Raw genomic sequence first — 17,812 nt, 5'->3', positions numbered from 1 at the left:
GCCATTATGGGCTGTGCTTACAATCCTAGAGTGATTGCTAGGGTTCTGGACAGCAGAAGGTTTAATGTATGTTCACTGATTTTTCCTGGAGCACGTGTTAGACACCTGAAATGGCATCTAGATTTCAGAAATAGTCCAGGCAGACTCTCTTTCTGGCTACTAGATCCATAGGTGAACCAAATTGGAATTTCCACCGCCAACCCCCGTTTCTGCCATTCTATGAAAAATGGCTTCTACTCCAACTAAATTTATATAAAACTCTGAACTGTTAGAGCAGCGTCCTGTATTTATAGGGGCATCAATTTCCTTTGCTGCCCTGCCTGAATCCATTTAAAGTTGACTGTGGGGTTAGGAAGTGACTGACAAACATCAAACACAGAGCTACTTACTCTTCTATTTCTTTTCTTTGGTTCTCTAGTCTCATAAGTCCATTCCGATTTCCTAAAAATGTGAACCCGTACCTATCAAAAACAATAAAAAAGACCTTTGTGTACCTGAATAGAACGATTAATTTTCCCTTGCATTGGGGCTGCTCATGCTTGTTTTCTTTGCTTTGCTTTCATATAATCTCAACCAAGAACTGCACTTCCCTTTCCTGGATGAATTGATAACACAGAGCAAGTCAATGCCCAGCCACAAATTATTGTAACCAAGGGAGAGGCAATTTGTAATTCCAATTCTGCGGCTAACACACTGGGTGACCTTTCAGCCACGTAATCATCTTGGGCCTCATGGGTAAAACTGGTCTGTCAGTTATCAAAATGACACCAAAATTGCTGGGGGCATTTCAGAAATAACATGTGTTATACAAAAAGTGGCCACTATTGTATGATTTGCAAAATATAATATGAACATTCAGACTTCTGGCTGGCATGCATAAATAGTAAGGCAAGTTATATCTATGGATCACTATTTTCTTTTTGGTCTTAATTGGATAGGTTTGGGAATTTTCCACAAACTTCTGAACAAAGCACATTTTTTTAATATTAGATAGCAGGAGATGTACACAATAAGGTTATTGAAGCAAACAGGGAAAACCAAAATAACTTCTGTCCTCTTGTGATTTCACTTTCTCAGAAGTACCAAGTGCTTACTTTTTAGCTCCTTTCACCAAAGCTATTTCATCTGGTGAAGAGGAGATATAGGTTAATTCAGCTGATTCTGTAGCTCCATCAACAGCATCATTCATTTTAATTTCTACAGTATGACATAAACACAAGGCACGCAGAAAGAGTTCTTCTCGATTCTGTGGAACAGCAACAGGAGAATGGCTATTATTTTTACTTTGATCACTCAGTAACTAGGCAGTGAACAGAAAAAAAAGATACTAATGTGAGAGAATGTTATAACCTCAATAAAGCTGAGTAACATAAATCTATAAATTCCTAATACTCAAATAAGCTATATATCATCCTCCTAGTACCCAACAGAGTTCCTGGTTCTCAGCTAGTGTACCCTAAAGGCTGCGTTAACTCATTCAGGTTATTATAGGGCCACCTAAACAAAAGCAGTGACTTCTTCATGGTCTAAAAGAGTTCATTCAGTATTTAATTCACAATCCAGCAATAGCTCAGGTGTAGGGAGACTCTGGTTCATTTAATGCCTAGATACTCCTGGGACTTTAATCATTTGAATAGACATCATTCTTGAAGGAGCTTATATTTGAAAAGACAAAGCACAAAAAATTATAATCACACTGACAGGCAAGCTTTTACCCAAATGTCCTTTCCGACAGTTCTCTCTACTTGTAAATTATACTAGTTTACAAATTCCAGAGGTGTTAGTAAAACAAGAAAGGTGAAGCCAAAAGAATAAACAAATGGTTATTCAAAAATCTATGTTGTATGCCTACTGGAAAATTCTTTCCACTATGCAGGGTTAACACATGCATACACAGATAGATTTCTCAGATAAAAACAGAAAATGCCACCTTATCTGCTTTGTCAAAAAAGGTTAAAGGTCCATCAGTTTGAGATAATCCATCAACCTCCTGAGTTACACCTTTATATTTGTGCCCATCTATGCAGCATTCAATGAATTCCATGCTGTTTTCAGTGAGTGTTCCAGTCTTGTCTGTAAAAATATAATCCACCTAAGAACAAAAACACAAACATATACATTTTCAGTTTCTTCAGTCTGATTAATTTTTAATTCAATTTAAGGCAGGGCTATTTTCATATCCATAGAAAATCCCAGAAAATCACCTCCTCTAAGACTTCCTGTCAAACGTCCAGAGAATTACAGAGGCAATATTATCAAAGAGATGAGATATAAATGAGTATTTTTAAAGACACTATCAAAGAGATGAGAAATAAATAAGTATTTTTAAAGACACTGAAATAGTATCATATGTCTAAGGGTAGACCTACTCAAATGTAGATTAATAGGAAGAAAAAAAATGCAACCACTCTATCAAACTAAGAACCCCTCAATTTGAATTAACCTGTTTAGATGTAAAGAAGTTACATTAAAAAAGTCAATTTTTCGGCCGGGCGCGGTGGCTCACGCCTGTAATCCTAGCACTCTGAGAGGCCGAGGTGGGCGGATCGTTTGAGCTCAGGAGTTCGAGACCAGCCTGAGCAAGAGCGAGACCCCATCTCTACTAAAAATAGAAAGAAATTATATGGACAGCTAAAAATATATATAGAGAAAAAATTAGCCGGGCATGGTGGTGCATGCCTGTAGTCCCAGCTACTCGGGAGGCTGAGACAGGAGGATCGCTTGAGCTCAGGAGTTTGAGGTTGCTGTGAGCTAGGCTGACGCCACGGCACTCACTCTAGCCTGGGCAACAGAGTGAGACTCTGTCTCAAAAAAAAAAAAAAAAAAAAAAAGTCAATTTTTCAAGTGGGAAATAAGAATCTATTGACCACTTATTTCACACTCAGACACATAAACACACTTTATGAGCTGGTATATACATTACCCATTAAAAAAATATTTAATAGGAGCTTAAATTAACTGGGATGTAGCAAAATAAAATAAAAACTAATGGAGTTTCTTTTGCCCCTTGAAAAGTAAAATTTTCTATAAAAATACTGGGCTGAAGTAGAATCCATTACATCATATAATGTACATAAGAACTAGAAAATATAGACAGAGGAAATAATAATGTTAACAGTTACCTATTTGGGACATATGTCAATAGTGATCAAAACAAAACTGAAATTTCTTTCAACATACTATGCATATTTTTAATATACCTCAAAGAAGTTTCCAAATTAAATAAAGAGTTCATAATGATGGGTTAAAGTATAAGACAAGGATATTTTCATAAATAATGGGAAAAATAAGCTATGAATCAATTTTCCATTAAAATAAACCATTTTGGGCATTTCTGTTTTATCTCAGTTTTTTATCTCTTCTATTTATAACATCTGGCTTTTGGAAACCCACAATTTTATCCTCCTTTTTGGCAATTTATGCTTAAATAGTTAAAATTATGGGCTGACAGGAACAAGCATAAGTACAAGATTAAGGTTTTATTATGTAAGGGAGAAAGAGATGAACTCCTGCAGTAGTTGCTTTCTAATTATTTTTCAAAGCTTTTCATGGTAGCAGCACTGGCACAAATATAGCATTCCAATCTTCCCTTTTTTTTCCTGTTAAGCCAGCCAAGTTTGAATTCTCTCTTTAAATTAATCCAAGTGGTATTATTCATGTATCGTTTAGATTTTTCCAGTTACAATGAAATTCTTTGGGGTTTTTTTCTGATCAAAATTATTAACTTTCATTTTCCCCTGAAGTCTGTCCTAGGTTGTTTCACCTCCTGCCTTTGAATGAGCATTAACTCTTTCAGAATCTCTTTCATTAGTATGAAAGGTGGTAGCTTTAAAATATAAAGTACAATTTATTTGCCTATATGTAATAGTTTGGGCCATATGCATCTGCACACATTGAATCTCACAGGTTTAGGCCAACAAATTATACTCAAATGCAGCAATTATTAAACTGTAGCATGCATCACATGCATTTGGAGGGCTTGTTAAAACTCAGATCTCTGGGCTTTACCTCCAGAGTTTCTGATTCAGTAGGTCTGAGGCGGGGCCAGACCTACTGAAATTTGCATCTCTACATCCCCAGGTGATGTTCATGCTGCTGGTCTCAGGAGTATACTTAAAGAACCACTGCCCTAATATATGCCATCTACTCAGAAAGAGGGGAAGTTGGGATCAGCTATGATTCATATTAAAAAGTATTCTCATATTTAAAGGACAGCGAGGGATAAAGAGAAAGGCTGCTGGTTGACTCTATCAAAGCAGCCTCTTCCTCTTTGGGCTTCCTGAAAAGCCTCCTCTATATCAGCAAGCTCAAACTCATAATTTTATGGATGGAAAGCCTAAATTGAGTATGACATCGTAAAATATATATTTGATCTTTTTCCCTGTTTCCTGACATAAAGCTCCTAAAATTACCCTTGGAATCTCCAGAGTGATAAGTGTCTTTAGTATGCTAACAAAATGGCTGGTGGCTGAGGGCCCCTATACAACTTCAGGATGGGGGCTAATCTTGCAAAAACCAAGGCATGATTAGAGGGTTGGGACTTTCAGCCCCACCCCTGATGTGGGGTGGGAGAAGGAAGAGGAACTAAAGGTTAAGCTGATAACTAATGGCTAATGATTTAATCAATCATGCCTATGTAACGGAGCTTTCATAAAACCACCCAAAAAACAGGTTCAAACAACTTCCCGATAGCTGAACATGTGGAGGTTCCTGAAGGGTGGCACGCCTGGAGGGGGCATGGAGGCTCTGGGCCTCTTCTCATATAACTCATCCCATATGCACGTCTTCCATCTGGCTGTTCATCTATATCCTTTGTCATATCGTTTTATAATAAACCAGAAAACACGAGTGTTTCCCTGAGTTCTGTGAGCCACACTAGCAAGTTGATCAAACGAATAGGAATAGGGTTGTGGGAACTCCGACTTATAACTGGTCAGGCAGAAGCACAGGTTACGATCTGTGCTTGCGATTGGCATCAGAAGTGGGGAGCAGTCTTGTGGGACTGAGCCTCCAACCTGTGGGATCTAACACTATCTCCAGGTAGGTAGTGTCAAAAGTGAATTGAATTAGAGGACACCCAGCTGGTTTTCACTGGAGAATTGACTGCTTGGTGTGTAGGGGAAAAATCTCACATATCTTGTGTCAGAGTGGCTGTGTGAGAAAAGTGAAGGAAAAAGGAAAAAACACCTTTTTTCTATTTCTTAGTGAGGTAGCTACTACAGGGTACAAAGAGCTCTGAACTATATGTTGAACATATGAAATCACCTATATTGTAGGTCAAAAATTTTCATATGGTTCAACCTAATGGAACAATTGGATTCCATCTTGGCTCCAGCACCTACTAGGTTTGTGACCTTGGGAAAATCTCTTCATCTCTCTAAACTTTAAATATTAACCTTAAATAACAATACCTGCTGCATAAGACTTAATCTTTAGATTAAAAAACAAAGCTCAATAATAAATATGTTCTGTAAACCACATGGTGCTTTATTGTTTATTGTCACCGCTGTTGACCAAAATCACACAGTACTGGACTCTTTCCATTGTCCCACATTCTCTAATTTTTCTGATTGATTATGATCATATTGCTATAGTTAGGTTTGATGTGTGTGTTTCCCAACTACATGGTAAATAATTTGAGGGTTTCTTGTTTACTTTACAATAGTAACCTTGGTACCTAGAACACATCCCAGGTACACAGAAGAAGTTGAACAGTCACTGGAATTATTGAAATTAGAGTATATACTTAGACTATAATGTTACATAGGCATAGCTGCAAGACTGGGAGGGGAAAGGCTAGAAGGCTAGCCTTACAATTTTCTCAAGATGGATGAAAACCATTTGGTTGTCTAAACGATTGATGTCTAATCATAAAAGACCCCATTATTTTCCAACTGTGCTGAGCAGTCTACTTCCTTTTGTTTCTCACATCAAACACCATCCTAAACATATATTTGTTTTTCAAATACCAATGTGGGTCATTTTAAAGGGTCAAACAAATGCTTGCAATGGTATTGATGGGAATTAATTGACATTGGCTTTAGTAACATTAAAAGCCCCACATATCTTAAATTATGACTCATCAAAGAGGAAACTTGTTACACGTAATTTTGTGTGTACTGGTCCATTGAATGCTAAATGGCCCAAGAAACTATTTCAAGACTTCTTTCCATTTTTATTCAGGTAGATTTTCTATACATGCAAGCTGATAACGATGGCAAATAGTTTATTCGCTATTAATTGAAGTGGTAGTCTTGCTATTAACTTAGTGATTTGACTAAATGACAATCACATCCAGAAATGCAAGGTGAGGTGGAAGAAGGGAGTGATGGCTAAAAGGAAAACTGTAGCTTCTTTTCACTGATCAAATTTACCAGATCATTACCCAAAGCTCTACTTTACTTTCTGCAGTGTTAATACAGTCTGATAAGAACAAGGTAATATAGAATCTGCTGAGGTAGAGATCTGAAAGAAAGAGATAAGAGTCTTATCAAGTGAAACCTGGCTGGGAATCCTATCTGTTTCTGGTGAATATTAAGTATCATATTTGGAATGATGGCCATTCTATTTGCAGTATACGGTTGAGGCTAGTGCCAGGCTAGCCACGCTCATTACAGAGCCAGGCACTGAATCTAGAACAGGCAGATTTATTCAGCATTCAGAGTGAACCACTAAAATAGCTGTCAAGGAAAGGCTCACCAGAGGTGGCTTATATACTTAAAAATATTTTTAATGCAAAAAAAATCTGCAAAATTATAGCTTTTATTGAAACTAAAGTAGTTCTACATAGAAAGCTCTGTCCTTGGACAGAAAACTTCTTGTTTAAAAAGGCAAGGATTAGTTGTGGCAGCTCACATTACCAACAAAAGAATCTTCTGGGAACAATATCTAAGGGAAAAGCCATTCGTCCATTCATTTTTTATCCTATTCTTGGTGCCTTAGTATCTATGTGGGATGCAGACTCCATAGTCTGAAACACTGGTGTCCTGAAGTCAGTTCTAAACAAAATGGTATCTGGAGAGCCTTTACTTTTTCAACTGAAGTTTTTAAGAGGGTACTTTGGTTTAGGCTAGGGCTAGGGAACCTGCGGCCTTCTGATTTCAAGATTGTTCTTTTTTAAGCATCAAAGGAGGCAAGAAAAGCTTCATCTTTCTCTGCTGCACCCCTTTTAATAAAAGAATTTGTTCTGTAAGATTTCGATTCAATCAAAAGGCTGCACTTAAGGACCTGGAAGGCCACATGTACCTTTAGGCAAAGGCTGTGTCAAGAGCAGAAATAGAGTCGGGGCAGTGGGAAGGCTACACTTAGGAAGAGAGTGTTTTGAGGTGTAGATGCAAATGAGCCCCATTTAAAACAAGTGTGAGGCCATGTTCCAGCCACACAGTTCCATTAACTGAATCTGCATCTCCCTATCATAGAAATGACATTTCCACAGCCTTGACATTCAAAATGTCGTGAGAATCAAATGCAAACCAAAAAATTCCCTCAACTTGTGAAGATCATTACATGACACACAGTAAATTCAAACAAAGGGAAAACTTTCTCAATACTAATAAGAAAAACACCTAAGAAGTCATCACTTGAAGAATTATAGCTAGACTGCATTGCATTGGGAAATAAATGCACCTGGGTTAGAAATGCGGTCACAGTTTGGGTTACACTGGAATATGAAGCAAAAAGCATTTTGAGGAATACATGTCCTCACACTTTCCCTTCATTTAAATTCTTGTACTGGAATAAACAGCTCTGCTAGCTAGGTCTATACTCTATTTGATCAGAATGTACCAAGAAAATGTCAATAGGACAACTCTGGTCAATTTTGTTTAAGGAACAAAATGCAATTATAAAATACCTATATTTACTACCCTGTATCCACAAATGGTTATAGGTGGTGATAAAGACTATATGTTTCCTATTTCAAAGCAATAATTCATAATATAACATCATCCAGTGAGTTTTAAAGAGAATTTAGTAACATTCAAATTTAATACACAAATTGTATCCTTCTCAAAAATGCAGGCAAAAACCTGATGCTATGGCTATGAAAACACTGCTTAGCTTCATTACATGTCTGCATAAAAGAATTTTCTTTGAATCACACTTCCAAATGTGACACAGTCACATACATTGGTAATCCAGAACACAAAAAAATACATTTTCACGATACTGATTTATTGTAAGTGAAAGTATGTTCTAACCTGACCAAGTTCTTCATTAAGGTCTGATGTGTTCACCAGGGCTCCTTCATTAATTTCTTCATCATAAAAGTCCTTATCCCATGAGATGAAGAAGGAGCCCAAGAATTTCTGCATTTCTACTGTGACGTACATGGAGACAGGAATGATAAAGTTGAACAGAACCATAAATGATAGGAAGTCGGTGAACATTTTCAAAACCTGAAATAAAAGAGAGTTCATGCTAATTAGGTAAACCACTCTATCAGATGAGTATAATAGAAACAGTTAACTTTGTATTTTTTTATTTCAGTGCTGAAAGCACTGCTCTTGCTATAAATAAGGAACTTTCTCAATGACGCTATACCATTGTAGTCAAAATTATCACAGTATGTGAGAACAACATTTAAGAACACCCTCAATTTTATCATTATTCTTTGGCGTATATACCTTCTGTCAACACTTTTTTCACTTTCGTAAGTTCTTTGTTCCCTCCACCCCTAGATATGAATGTGAGATCAAAGTTTATATGTAAGCATCCATTATGCTCATATTATAACATCTCACAAGATCATATTAAAATGCCAGAGCTTCTTGCCAAATTGCTTCAAACTCTTAAAAAGCTAAAATCAAGCACCGATGCCCAAAGTAAAACAAACAAAAAAAACTCTCTAAAACTTCTTACATATTTAATAGCTTAGGGCCACCATACAATCAAGAGAAAGCCCAGAAGCTAACAAAAAGTGTCATTTCTCTGAGCAGTATTTCAATAAAGGGTGGCTTGATTGCAAAGTTCTAGAGTTACAATACTCAGCGGAAAACAAATTACCTTCAAAGTCTCCCGCTCTTTCTGAGTCTTTTGGTTATACCAAGGTTCATCATTATGTGGGGTACTTTGCCAAACATACTTTAGAGTAGTACACACTGCAGCTTTGGTCAGTAAGATAAATAAATACACAATCAGGAAGGCATTAATAGATCTGAAAAATAAGACAGTATGGATTTTAAAACCACCTAATTACTTAAGACATCAGCCAGATATGAATTTAACTGTTCAGTTATCTAAAGCTTCTCCTGTGTATGATGTGTAACCACAGCATAAACCTTTATTACATATGCACCTCAGTTATCACAGCTGCAGCATCACTCTCAAGTGGCAAAATGGAAACGCTAGCCCTGAACTGTTTATTGATCGCCCCAAGTACAATGGCTGACTAACTTAATACCCCTTTAGTAAGGTTCCTGTAAAGTGACGGAACACACACACACACACACACACACACCCCCCATAACCTACTCAACCTTATAGAAGGAGTAGCTTGTCTCCACTTCCCTGAATCCTAAACGTTTGGGGTGGAGGGTACAATAGCAATGTGAAATCCTCAAGCTCAGTGTAGATTCTTTCAATTCAAAAGTGGAGCTAGGGAGAGGGTGGCAGTGACATACTGGTTATCCATGCAGGTGATAGGGAGAGGGCCATACCAGTGGCACCTAGCTTAAGGATCTACCAGGTAACACTTCAATATTTTCCAGGAGACTATAATCTATGTTATAGAACCAACTTGCATATAGTAACGAGAGGACCCCACACCATTAATTCCAGTAACAAAAAGGAATAAATTTATAGTTCAAATAAACTCTGTCCTTTAATAGTTATGGGGGCTTAGGTTAGTCATATACCATCTCTGAGATCATTTCCTCAGCTCTAAAGTGGAGAAGCTAACACAAATTACTTCACAGAGTTGTTCAGAAGACTAAACCAAATCAGACATACAAATAATTGAGCACAGTTTCTGGAACATAAACAAGTGTTTAAAATGGTAGTTGCTATTATAGTTGTTTTTTGTTATGGTTGCTATTTGGAATTACTGAAGAAGTAACTATTTCAATCAATAACAACTAAGGAAATTGTGGTGCATACTAACTTTTCGACAGCAGAACGTTTCTGAGATTTCCCTTGGTAGTTTAAAGCCATTTTGGTTTCCATTCCAGTGTAAACAGCAACTCCTAAGGAATAACAGAATATAATGAAACCTGGATTGCAAATGAACTTGTCAACCAACTCCCCATCCAGTTACTGCTATAAATTTCTAAATCTATAGAAGTGGGAATTCTAAGTCCCCTTCCAACTCACCAGTTGATATATCATTAATAGCATAATTTTTAATTCTATATAACATTAGTCATATTCCATCTTAGTTTACCATCTTATAAATTCCCAACATCTAAACAGAGGTTTAGATTAAATGGCAGTATCTACCATGTTCACTTTTTAACATGCACTATTTATTCACAGGCTTTACAAAGCATATTTATGATACATATATATCTTAAAAATTGTTTACCATATATCTTCTTAGTATTTTTTAGTGTAGCTCCTTTCAGCAAGAGATTTTCAGGTCCCAAAGACCTAAATAAAAAACAACCACAGTGTATCCAAACAACACAATTGCATCATCAACTGTGGGGACAGATTTTGCTCTGAAACACATCTATCTCCAAGGGGTTCTGTCTACTTATACTATCTGCTTACTCCCAAGGAAAAGCTGAAAGATCCCTCTCTCTGAAGTTACTTCAGGGTATAACACAGATGGAAGCACAGCAAAGGAGTAGCCAGCAACAGTGGTAAAGAAATGCATAAGGGGATAAAAGGATTATGAATCATAGATAGAGAGACAAGGACAGGACAAAGCAGCAGACAGAGAGAAATAGAAACAGAGGGTCACAGATAAAAAGACTGGGAAGGCAAATGCCAAGGTGGGGAAAAACACACTGATGTATTTATAGAGAGTAAATCCTCCTTTTGGGAGATCACTAGGAACTCTGTGTTTAACTTCTTTCTGAGTATAGATACTGTTCTGAGTGTGGCTATAAAGGGCAAGTGGAAAAGTTAAGGTAATTAACTGGATGATAAAAGAGGAAAGAAAGCATCCTTTTTTGTATGAATTACCTCATTATAAATGATCAGCCTTTCATTTTACTTAAGTCCCAGTAATTCTTCCAGCATTTTATCCACTGCCTAGTCTCTCAATTACTCTCCTTTAAACCACTGTTCTGCAAGTACACTTCCAATGTTGTCAGCCACTGTACAACCAAGGACAACACATACAGTGTCTAGAAAATGTTTGGAAACATCAGTCAAAGTGTCTGGAGCTCTGCTATTTTGGAAACCCTAAGCATTATTTCCAACACCCCCCTACCCCCAGCACACAGAGATCCTACCACCACAACCCTACCAATTACAAGGTTACTTATTCACCTTTATATCCCTTTCTATAAAGAAAGGTATTTGGCTATTTTAGTGGATTTAAAAGAAAAATATACCCCCAGCCAAAGGACAGATTAAAGAAATAACAAACTAACCTCGCAACAGCTTCAAGACTATCACTATAGATATTGATTCGCCCAACAAACCTGTAAAAAGAGCATAATTGCAAATGTGTTTTCTATATCCAGGTGAAATCCATATACCACAAATATGAGAAGAAAGCAAAATACAAATAATGCAGAAAAGATTAGACTCTGAAGTACAAAAGCCTATTATATTTTTGGAAAAAGAAGTTATATTGAACTGATAAGGTATATAACATTTCCATCTAATTTTTGAAATAACATCATGGATTATAAGAATGTAAACAAAGATTCTAAATTGATTTTCAAGCTCTATTTGGCATTATGCATGCACATAACACCTCTCTCCTTTATACCTTTATATAAATAACGTGACTTCTATTTTAGATTCACACGAAGAAGAAAGGTTTCTGGTGCTAAAACACACTTTCAAAACCATTAGTTCAGTAGTTCTAACACTTAATCATGCATAAGAATCACTGGAGGCCTTATTAAATCACAGATTTCTGAGCCCCATCCCTGAGCTTCTGATTTGGGTTTCCAAGTTGATACTAATGCTGCCGGTCTAGGGACCACCCTTTTAACCAAAACATTGATCTTAGGCAGTGAACACTTGATTACTATCTTGGAAATATCCAGCCTGTGTCTTGCAGCTGATCTAAAAACTGAGCTTGATCTAATCACTTAATATGACTAAGCACATGGTAACCTGTATTTCTGCAAAATGGTGTAAAAAGGCCAACTCCTCGTTAGCAAAATTATTATGTTTTGTAATTTGCATTGTAAACACCATCTTTTCAAAAAAAAATAGAAATATTTTATACTACTATGTACACAAAATATGAAGGGTCTGTTCATTCATTCATCATATATTAATTGTGCCAGTGCTGTACTAAGTGCTGAAGATACACTAATAAGCAAAGAAAAAAAAATGTTCCTTGTCCTAAGAAAGACAAGTAAACAGTGATCACCACTAAGGGTGGTGGAAGTACCAGGTATTCCGAAGTCACATAGCAAGGGATTTGATCTAGTCTAGGAGAATTAGGAATAACCTTCCCTGTCGTAACATTCTCCTTCATATTTAAGGCAACTGAAAAATGTGAGAGTTTCCTTATAAATATGCAAGGGTATAGATACTGTTCTCTAACTCAGGCAGAATAACTCACTCCCTTTTCCGTGATCCCACGGCCCTTGTACTCACCTCTATTATAACACTGTAGTGTAAGCTTAGCTTTACTGTTTTATCTACTTTACTCACTATGAGCCCCTTGAAGGCAGAGAAAAGCTGGTATACTTTGTGGCCCTAGTTCCTAGGATCAATGTGGACACAGAAGAGGAAAGGGAAGAGGAAAAAAGTGATGGGAAGGAGAGAGGGTACTGTTCTTGAGGCACGATGAATACTTTGTTTTTCTACTACTAGGTGTTAGTATAAATTACATCCAACCACTTGGACTATCCAACCACTTATGACTAAGACTGTTCATTAACAAGATGGCTAGGATGGGTAATGGATGCCATCTGTAATGGTGGAATAGAATGAAATTGGTCCACATGGGGATAAAACCTGTTTTACCTCAGGTTACTCTACCCTCATTAGCACCATGCTCTAATCAAACAAACTAACCGGTCCGAAATCAAACACCAAATTTTTGACAATCCACAATGATGGTTAATCAGCAAATCTTTTCCAGAAACCTAAGTATAGTAAAATAGAGGAAATTACACCATTTTACTGCTCCCTTAACTGTTTACTGTGGACAAGAAACTGCCTATTTGCAATCTTTAGCGTATCACCATCATTGTAAGAAAGGATAGAGTGCCTACTAATTGCATGAAGAGGGTATCCCTTCTCTCTTTAATGTTAGATGGCATGTAAAAGGGTTTATTGTTGTTTTAATTAACTCTGGTTACTGCATCAGCCTGATAGACCGGTCAGTCTTACGTGATAACTTAATTTTAAAATATGATACATGGCCATGTTTATAAGTAACAAAAGTAAAAGAAAAATCATAGGATGTCTGGGCCCACAATGATTTATCTTTGGCTGGTAGTGAACAAGGCTGATTTGATTCATTTCTCTGCCAGAAGGAAGGAACAGCTCATAAAAACATAAATGAGAGTAGGCTGGTAAGTGGTGGGTGTTTCTTTGCAATATTGTTGGTGAAGAGAAGCAGAGCCAACAGATAGCAGTAAAATGAAACCAGGTGATTCTTACTTGTAGAGGTCAGGTTGAGGCTGTTCACATTCAATTGTTGCTCGGAGAGTATCAATGGATTCAGCTGTACACAGTGCAATGGTGTCACGTACTGCATAATGTGTCTAGACAAAAGCAGAAGCAAAAGCAAAAGCAAAAGCAAAAGCAAAAGCAAAAGCAAAAGCAAAAACAAAATGTTTCTTTTCATAATTGTACACCCAACTAATTCCAGGACCATAGTTTGTTTTAATAAGAGGCTTTGGCAGAATAAACAAATACTGATGCACATTTCCCACCTAATAAGTTTTATGGTATTATTCTTAAAATATATTACAGATAATTAGAAAGATAACCCTGCTGCAAGGGGATTTCAAAGATAATGAAAAAACTAAAAGCTCTTCTTGATAATGACAGCTCAGAGGATTCCATTTGCAGCATGCATCTAATTAACCAAGACCCCATGAAAATTTTTAATACATTTTTTTCTCTTATTTATGGAACCGATACTTATTATTTTTCTCACTATAGTGTATGGCAATGTAGACATACACATATGAATTGAACATAACCTTTTTGTTCATAAGAATGCTAAAATTTTGCCAACATCAAGAAAAAGAATCATTAATAGTTCCATTACACAAATAGCTTAATTAATGATCTTGAAAATGTTCAAAGTGGCTACATTTCGTGGGAAGGGCAGGGAGATGGTGTGTCTCACATTAGTCAGACAGAATATTCTACTAGCGTACATTATGCACTTGATTCATCCAGAACTCAAGGCAGGCTCCAATGAACCAATTTATACATCGTCAAACAAGTGGTAATACAGACTCAAAGAATGCACCATTTACGTAGAAGGGAAAGCTGTTGCCATGGTCTTCAGGGAATATTACGGAACTATCTGAGCTATATTTAAAACTGCCTCCTGCTTTTGAAAACCTCTGTACTTTTAGCTGATTTGAGCAGATCAACTTAATTGAAAAAAGAAACTCCCTGAACGTTTTCTTCCTCTAAACAACTTTTTTGCTATTAGGAAATCTTCAGGTAGATCTCTTGATTTTTATCTTGACATTCTCTAAAATATAACTTTGTTGTTGAATAGTTTAAATGCTTCTTGCTCATTACGATGCTTTTGAAATACAGAATTAGTCATCCAAGAGATAAAGTTCTTTTTTCACATACTGAGTCCTGGTCCCCAACTCTAGATGGAATGAACAAGCAGAGGAACTCTCCAAGGATATTCCCAGAGGTGAGCCATATCAGTATCCCCCTTTAAAGTCAACATAGAGAGGATACATCTTCATGCCCTGGCTCTGGACGATGGCAAAGAACTGACTGTCCCACAAAGTATAAGAGAAGTTGTCCCCCGGTTTGACCAAATTTACTTTAACTCACTTATAATTCTTCCGAGTTGTAATAAAGTGAATATTTGCCAAACTACATGCTAAGGTATTTTTAAAAAGCAATCAAATTACTCCAGGTTAGATATCTTATAACCCAAGAATAAACAATTTTTAAAGAAAATACACGTCACTTTTAGAATAAAAATAGAACAAACTGTAAGGTTAGAGTTCATGAAGTTATCTTTATACTTATATAGTTTTAGCCTATGATTACTCCTATTTTTAAAAGCCTAAATAAAATATTAAATGAGTTGTGTCAATAGTAAATTCACGCAGTGCTATAAAAATTGTGGTGGCCCTTATTTGGGGCATGGTTTTTCCCCACTCAACACTACCCTTTTCCTCTAAGATAAGTATTTGCTCAGAAGTCAAAAGTCAGTTATATAACAGCGGTCTTCAAATACAAAACCTACACGAGTAGGATAAGACAAATAAGATAAAATAAAAGAATAGGAGGTGGTGCGAAGCAGTACTTTATGATTATCCGAAGATCAAAATCTTTAGGCAAGGTTTAGTCTCTGTTACCTTGCAATTGGATTCCCCATCAAGACTGGCTGTAGTGACATAACAGGTTCCATCAGTGGTGCAAGATGATAGAAGAATAAGATCACAGGGAAAGGTTTCATCAGCCTGTACTTCCACTACATCACCAACCTAGAATGGAAAGAAATGCAGATATAAATATTTTAAATTCCAAACAAAATATTCATTATATCTCACACTAAAGGCAAAACATTAGCAAGAGATATCTGCAGCTCTGGGCTTTGAGAGTATCCTAACATCCTACACCACCTGAAAGGTAATAAAAGAATATTACTCAACATTCAGAATCCTCTTAAAGATCACAAGGACTTAGGATTCTTTTAGATTAGCTTAGCACTGACCTTTAACTCTAATAAATGATTCCAACACCTGTTTGCTCTCTGATATTTCTGGCACTAAAGTTTTATAAGAAAACAACCATTATCACTTTATCAATAAATCAAGAAAATCTACATGTCACAAGTTGGGCACTCATGGATACTGAGCAGCTACACTCCCACTCTGCACCATGCATATTTCCACATACTTTGCCTGCCATGTGATAACAACTGATTGCTGGGTGCCAGTTTCTTCTTCAGTGCTCAGAAAACCTCTATTAATTAGAGAGGCATTGGTTTTTCTCATAATATTTGAAAAAATATTTTTTCTATAGGTCACTTTCCAAGAATTCATCTGCTATCAGAAGAGTCAATTAATATAGCAATGAGAAACAATTTCTTAGCAGCAAGTACCCAAAGCACAAGTAGAGAAATAAAACATGAGAGAAGAAATTCTGAACAATTTATTAATGTAGGGAATAAATCATAATACTTAAAAGCTTAGACTTCTTAATATGAGTTTATGTCCCAGCTCTGCCACTTAACTGTATGACCTTGGGTAAGTGTCTTAGATGATTGCAACCACCTCAGAGGACTAATATGAGTATGAAATGATGATACTGGTAAAACATTAAGCAAAGTGCCTAGTACATGTTAAGTATTAATTATAATTATTACTAATACCCTATATAACTACTTTACTCTCAACCTATGAACAGTCTTAACACTTTTTTGGAAGCATGTAAGAATCCTCTAGTCTGGTGCTTCCCAGTATTTTTCATACCATGGTACATATGGAAAATGATAAATAATACTTTTATACAGCACCCTCAGGTAAAGGGAAGAGGTTGCTGGATACAGAAGAGGGAGTCAATATTTGGCACACTGACCTGGACACACTAGCTGTGAAATGCTGCACTAATACGTGGAACACCTGTCTTCTATTTGCAATATGATTTGGCAGATAAAGATGAGGATTTCAATACTTATTCAGGAAAAATTTTATTTTCTTTGCCAATCTTAATCAGTAGCCAAGAGCGACAGCATCAATAATTTAACTAATTTGTAAATAATATTTCATTTCGTTGGATTTTTCCTTCCTCACTTCCATAAACACTTATGTTGCTTACATAAAACCACAATCTCTGCTTAAATATGCAGAAGAAGGATAACAAACAAAATCCTAACACATCTTAGAAGAAGGAAATACTCATCAGAGGTTGGAAGATTACCCTCAGGCACTGGTAAATAAAACACACAAAGGGTTCATTTTTTTCAACACCTATGATTCACTCAGATATGAAATATAAATGTCCCTGTGTCTGCAGTGCAAGTTGAGACAGGTGAGATGGACAGAAGCCAGATCACAAAGGGCTTGGCAGGTCAGGCCAAGGGATTCAGGCCTCACCCTGAAGGCAAAGGTACAGGACTTTTAAAGAAAGAGAATGACATGATCAAGCTAGACAATCAACTCTAGACTTCTGTTTCTATAATACTTAACATTTTAAAAGCCACAAGAAAACATCACCATTGCCCATTATAAATATCAGAACAAAACAGATAATCTAAAAAATAAAATGTTTAGTCCATCAGAGAGCTGAGGTTGCCAAGGCAACCAAGTAAACTGAATTTCAAAGAGTAACAAGTCCTTGTGAGGAGTGATAGGACAGTTGAACTGTTTCACAACTGACAGCACAGGAGGAAGAGATGGTTACCATAAAAGTGGGTAAGAAGAAAACAACTAGATTTTTAACCAATTCTTAAAGGCTGGGTGTGAGCTAATATGACAGTTTAGAACCTCTACAAGCCTGAGAGACAAGAGGATAACCA

At 36.6% G+C, this 17,812-nt stretch overlaps 1 protein-coding gene across 3 annotated transcripts in view; it reads right to left on the bottom strand.

Annotated features, from left to right (window-relative positions):
• The window catches only part of ATP11C (ATPase phospholipid transporting 11C), a 182,055-nt gene that overhangs the window by 50,940 nt on the left and 113,303 nt on the right, over positions 1–17,812 (bottom strand). For all 3 annotated transcript variants that reach the window (XM_069462993.1, XM_069462994.1, XM_069462995.1), the window contains exons 6-15: positions 15,648–15,776; positions 13,741–13,844; positions 11,538–11,588; positions 10,520–10,584; positions 10,100–10,181; positions 9,004–9,154; positions 8,199–8,396; positions 1,931–2,092; positions 1,095–1,246; positions 390–461 (exon numbers count right to left, since the gene is read on the bottom strand). In XM_069462993.1, the coding sequence (XP_069319094.1) occupies positions 390–461; positions 1,095–1,246; positions 1,931–2,092; positions 8,199–8,396; positions 9,004–9,154; positions 10,100–10,181; positions 10,520–10,584; positions 11,538–11,588; positions 13,741–13,844; positions 15,648–15,776 (1,166 nt within the window). The remainder of the gene's footprint in view (positions 1–389; positions 462–1,094; positions 1,247–1,930; positions 2,093–8,198; positions 8,397–9,003; positions 9,155–10,099; positions 10,182–10,519; positions 10,585–11,537; positions 11,589–13,740; positions 13,845–15,647; positions 15,777–17,812) is intronic.

The sequence above is a fragment of the Eulemur rufifrons genome, chromosome 30 (genome assembly GCF_041146395.1).
Source record: "Eulemur rufifrons isolate Redbay chromosome 30, OSU_ERuf_1, whole genome shotgun sequence".
NCBI classification, from domain to species: domain Eukaryota; kingdom Metazoa; phylum Chordata; class Mammalia; order Primates; family Lemuridae; genus Eulemur; species Eulemur rufifrons.
This window is presented reverse-complemented; position numbering and strand designations above follow the sequence as displayed.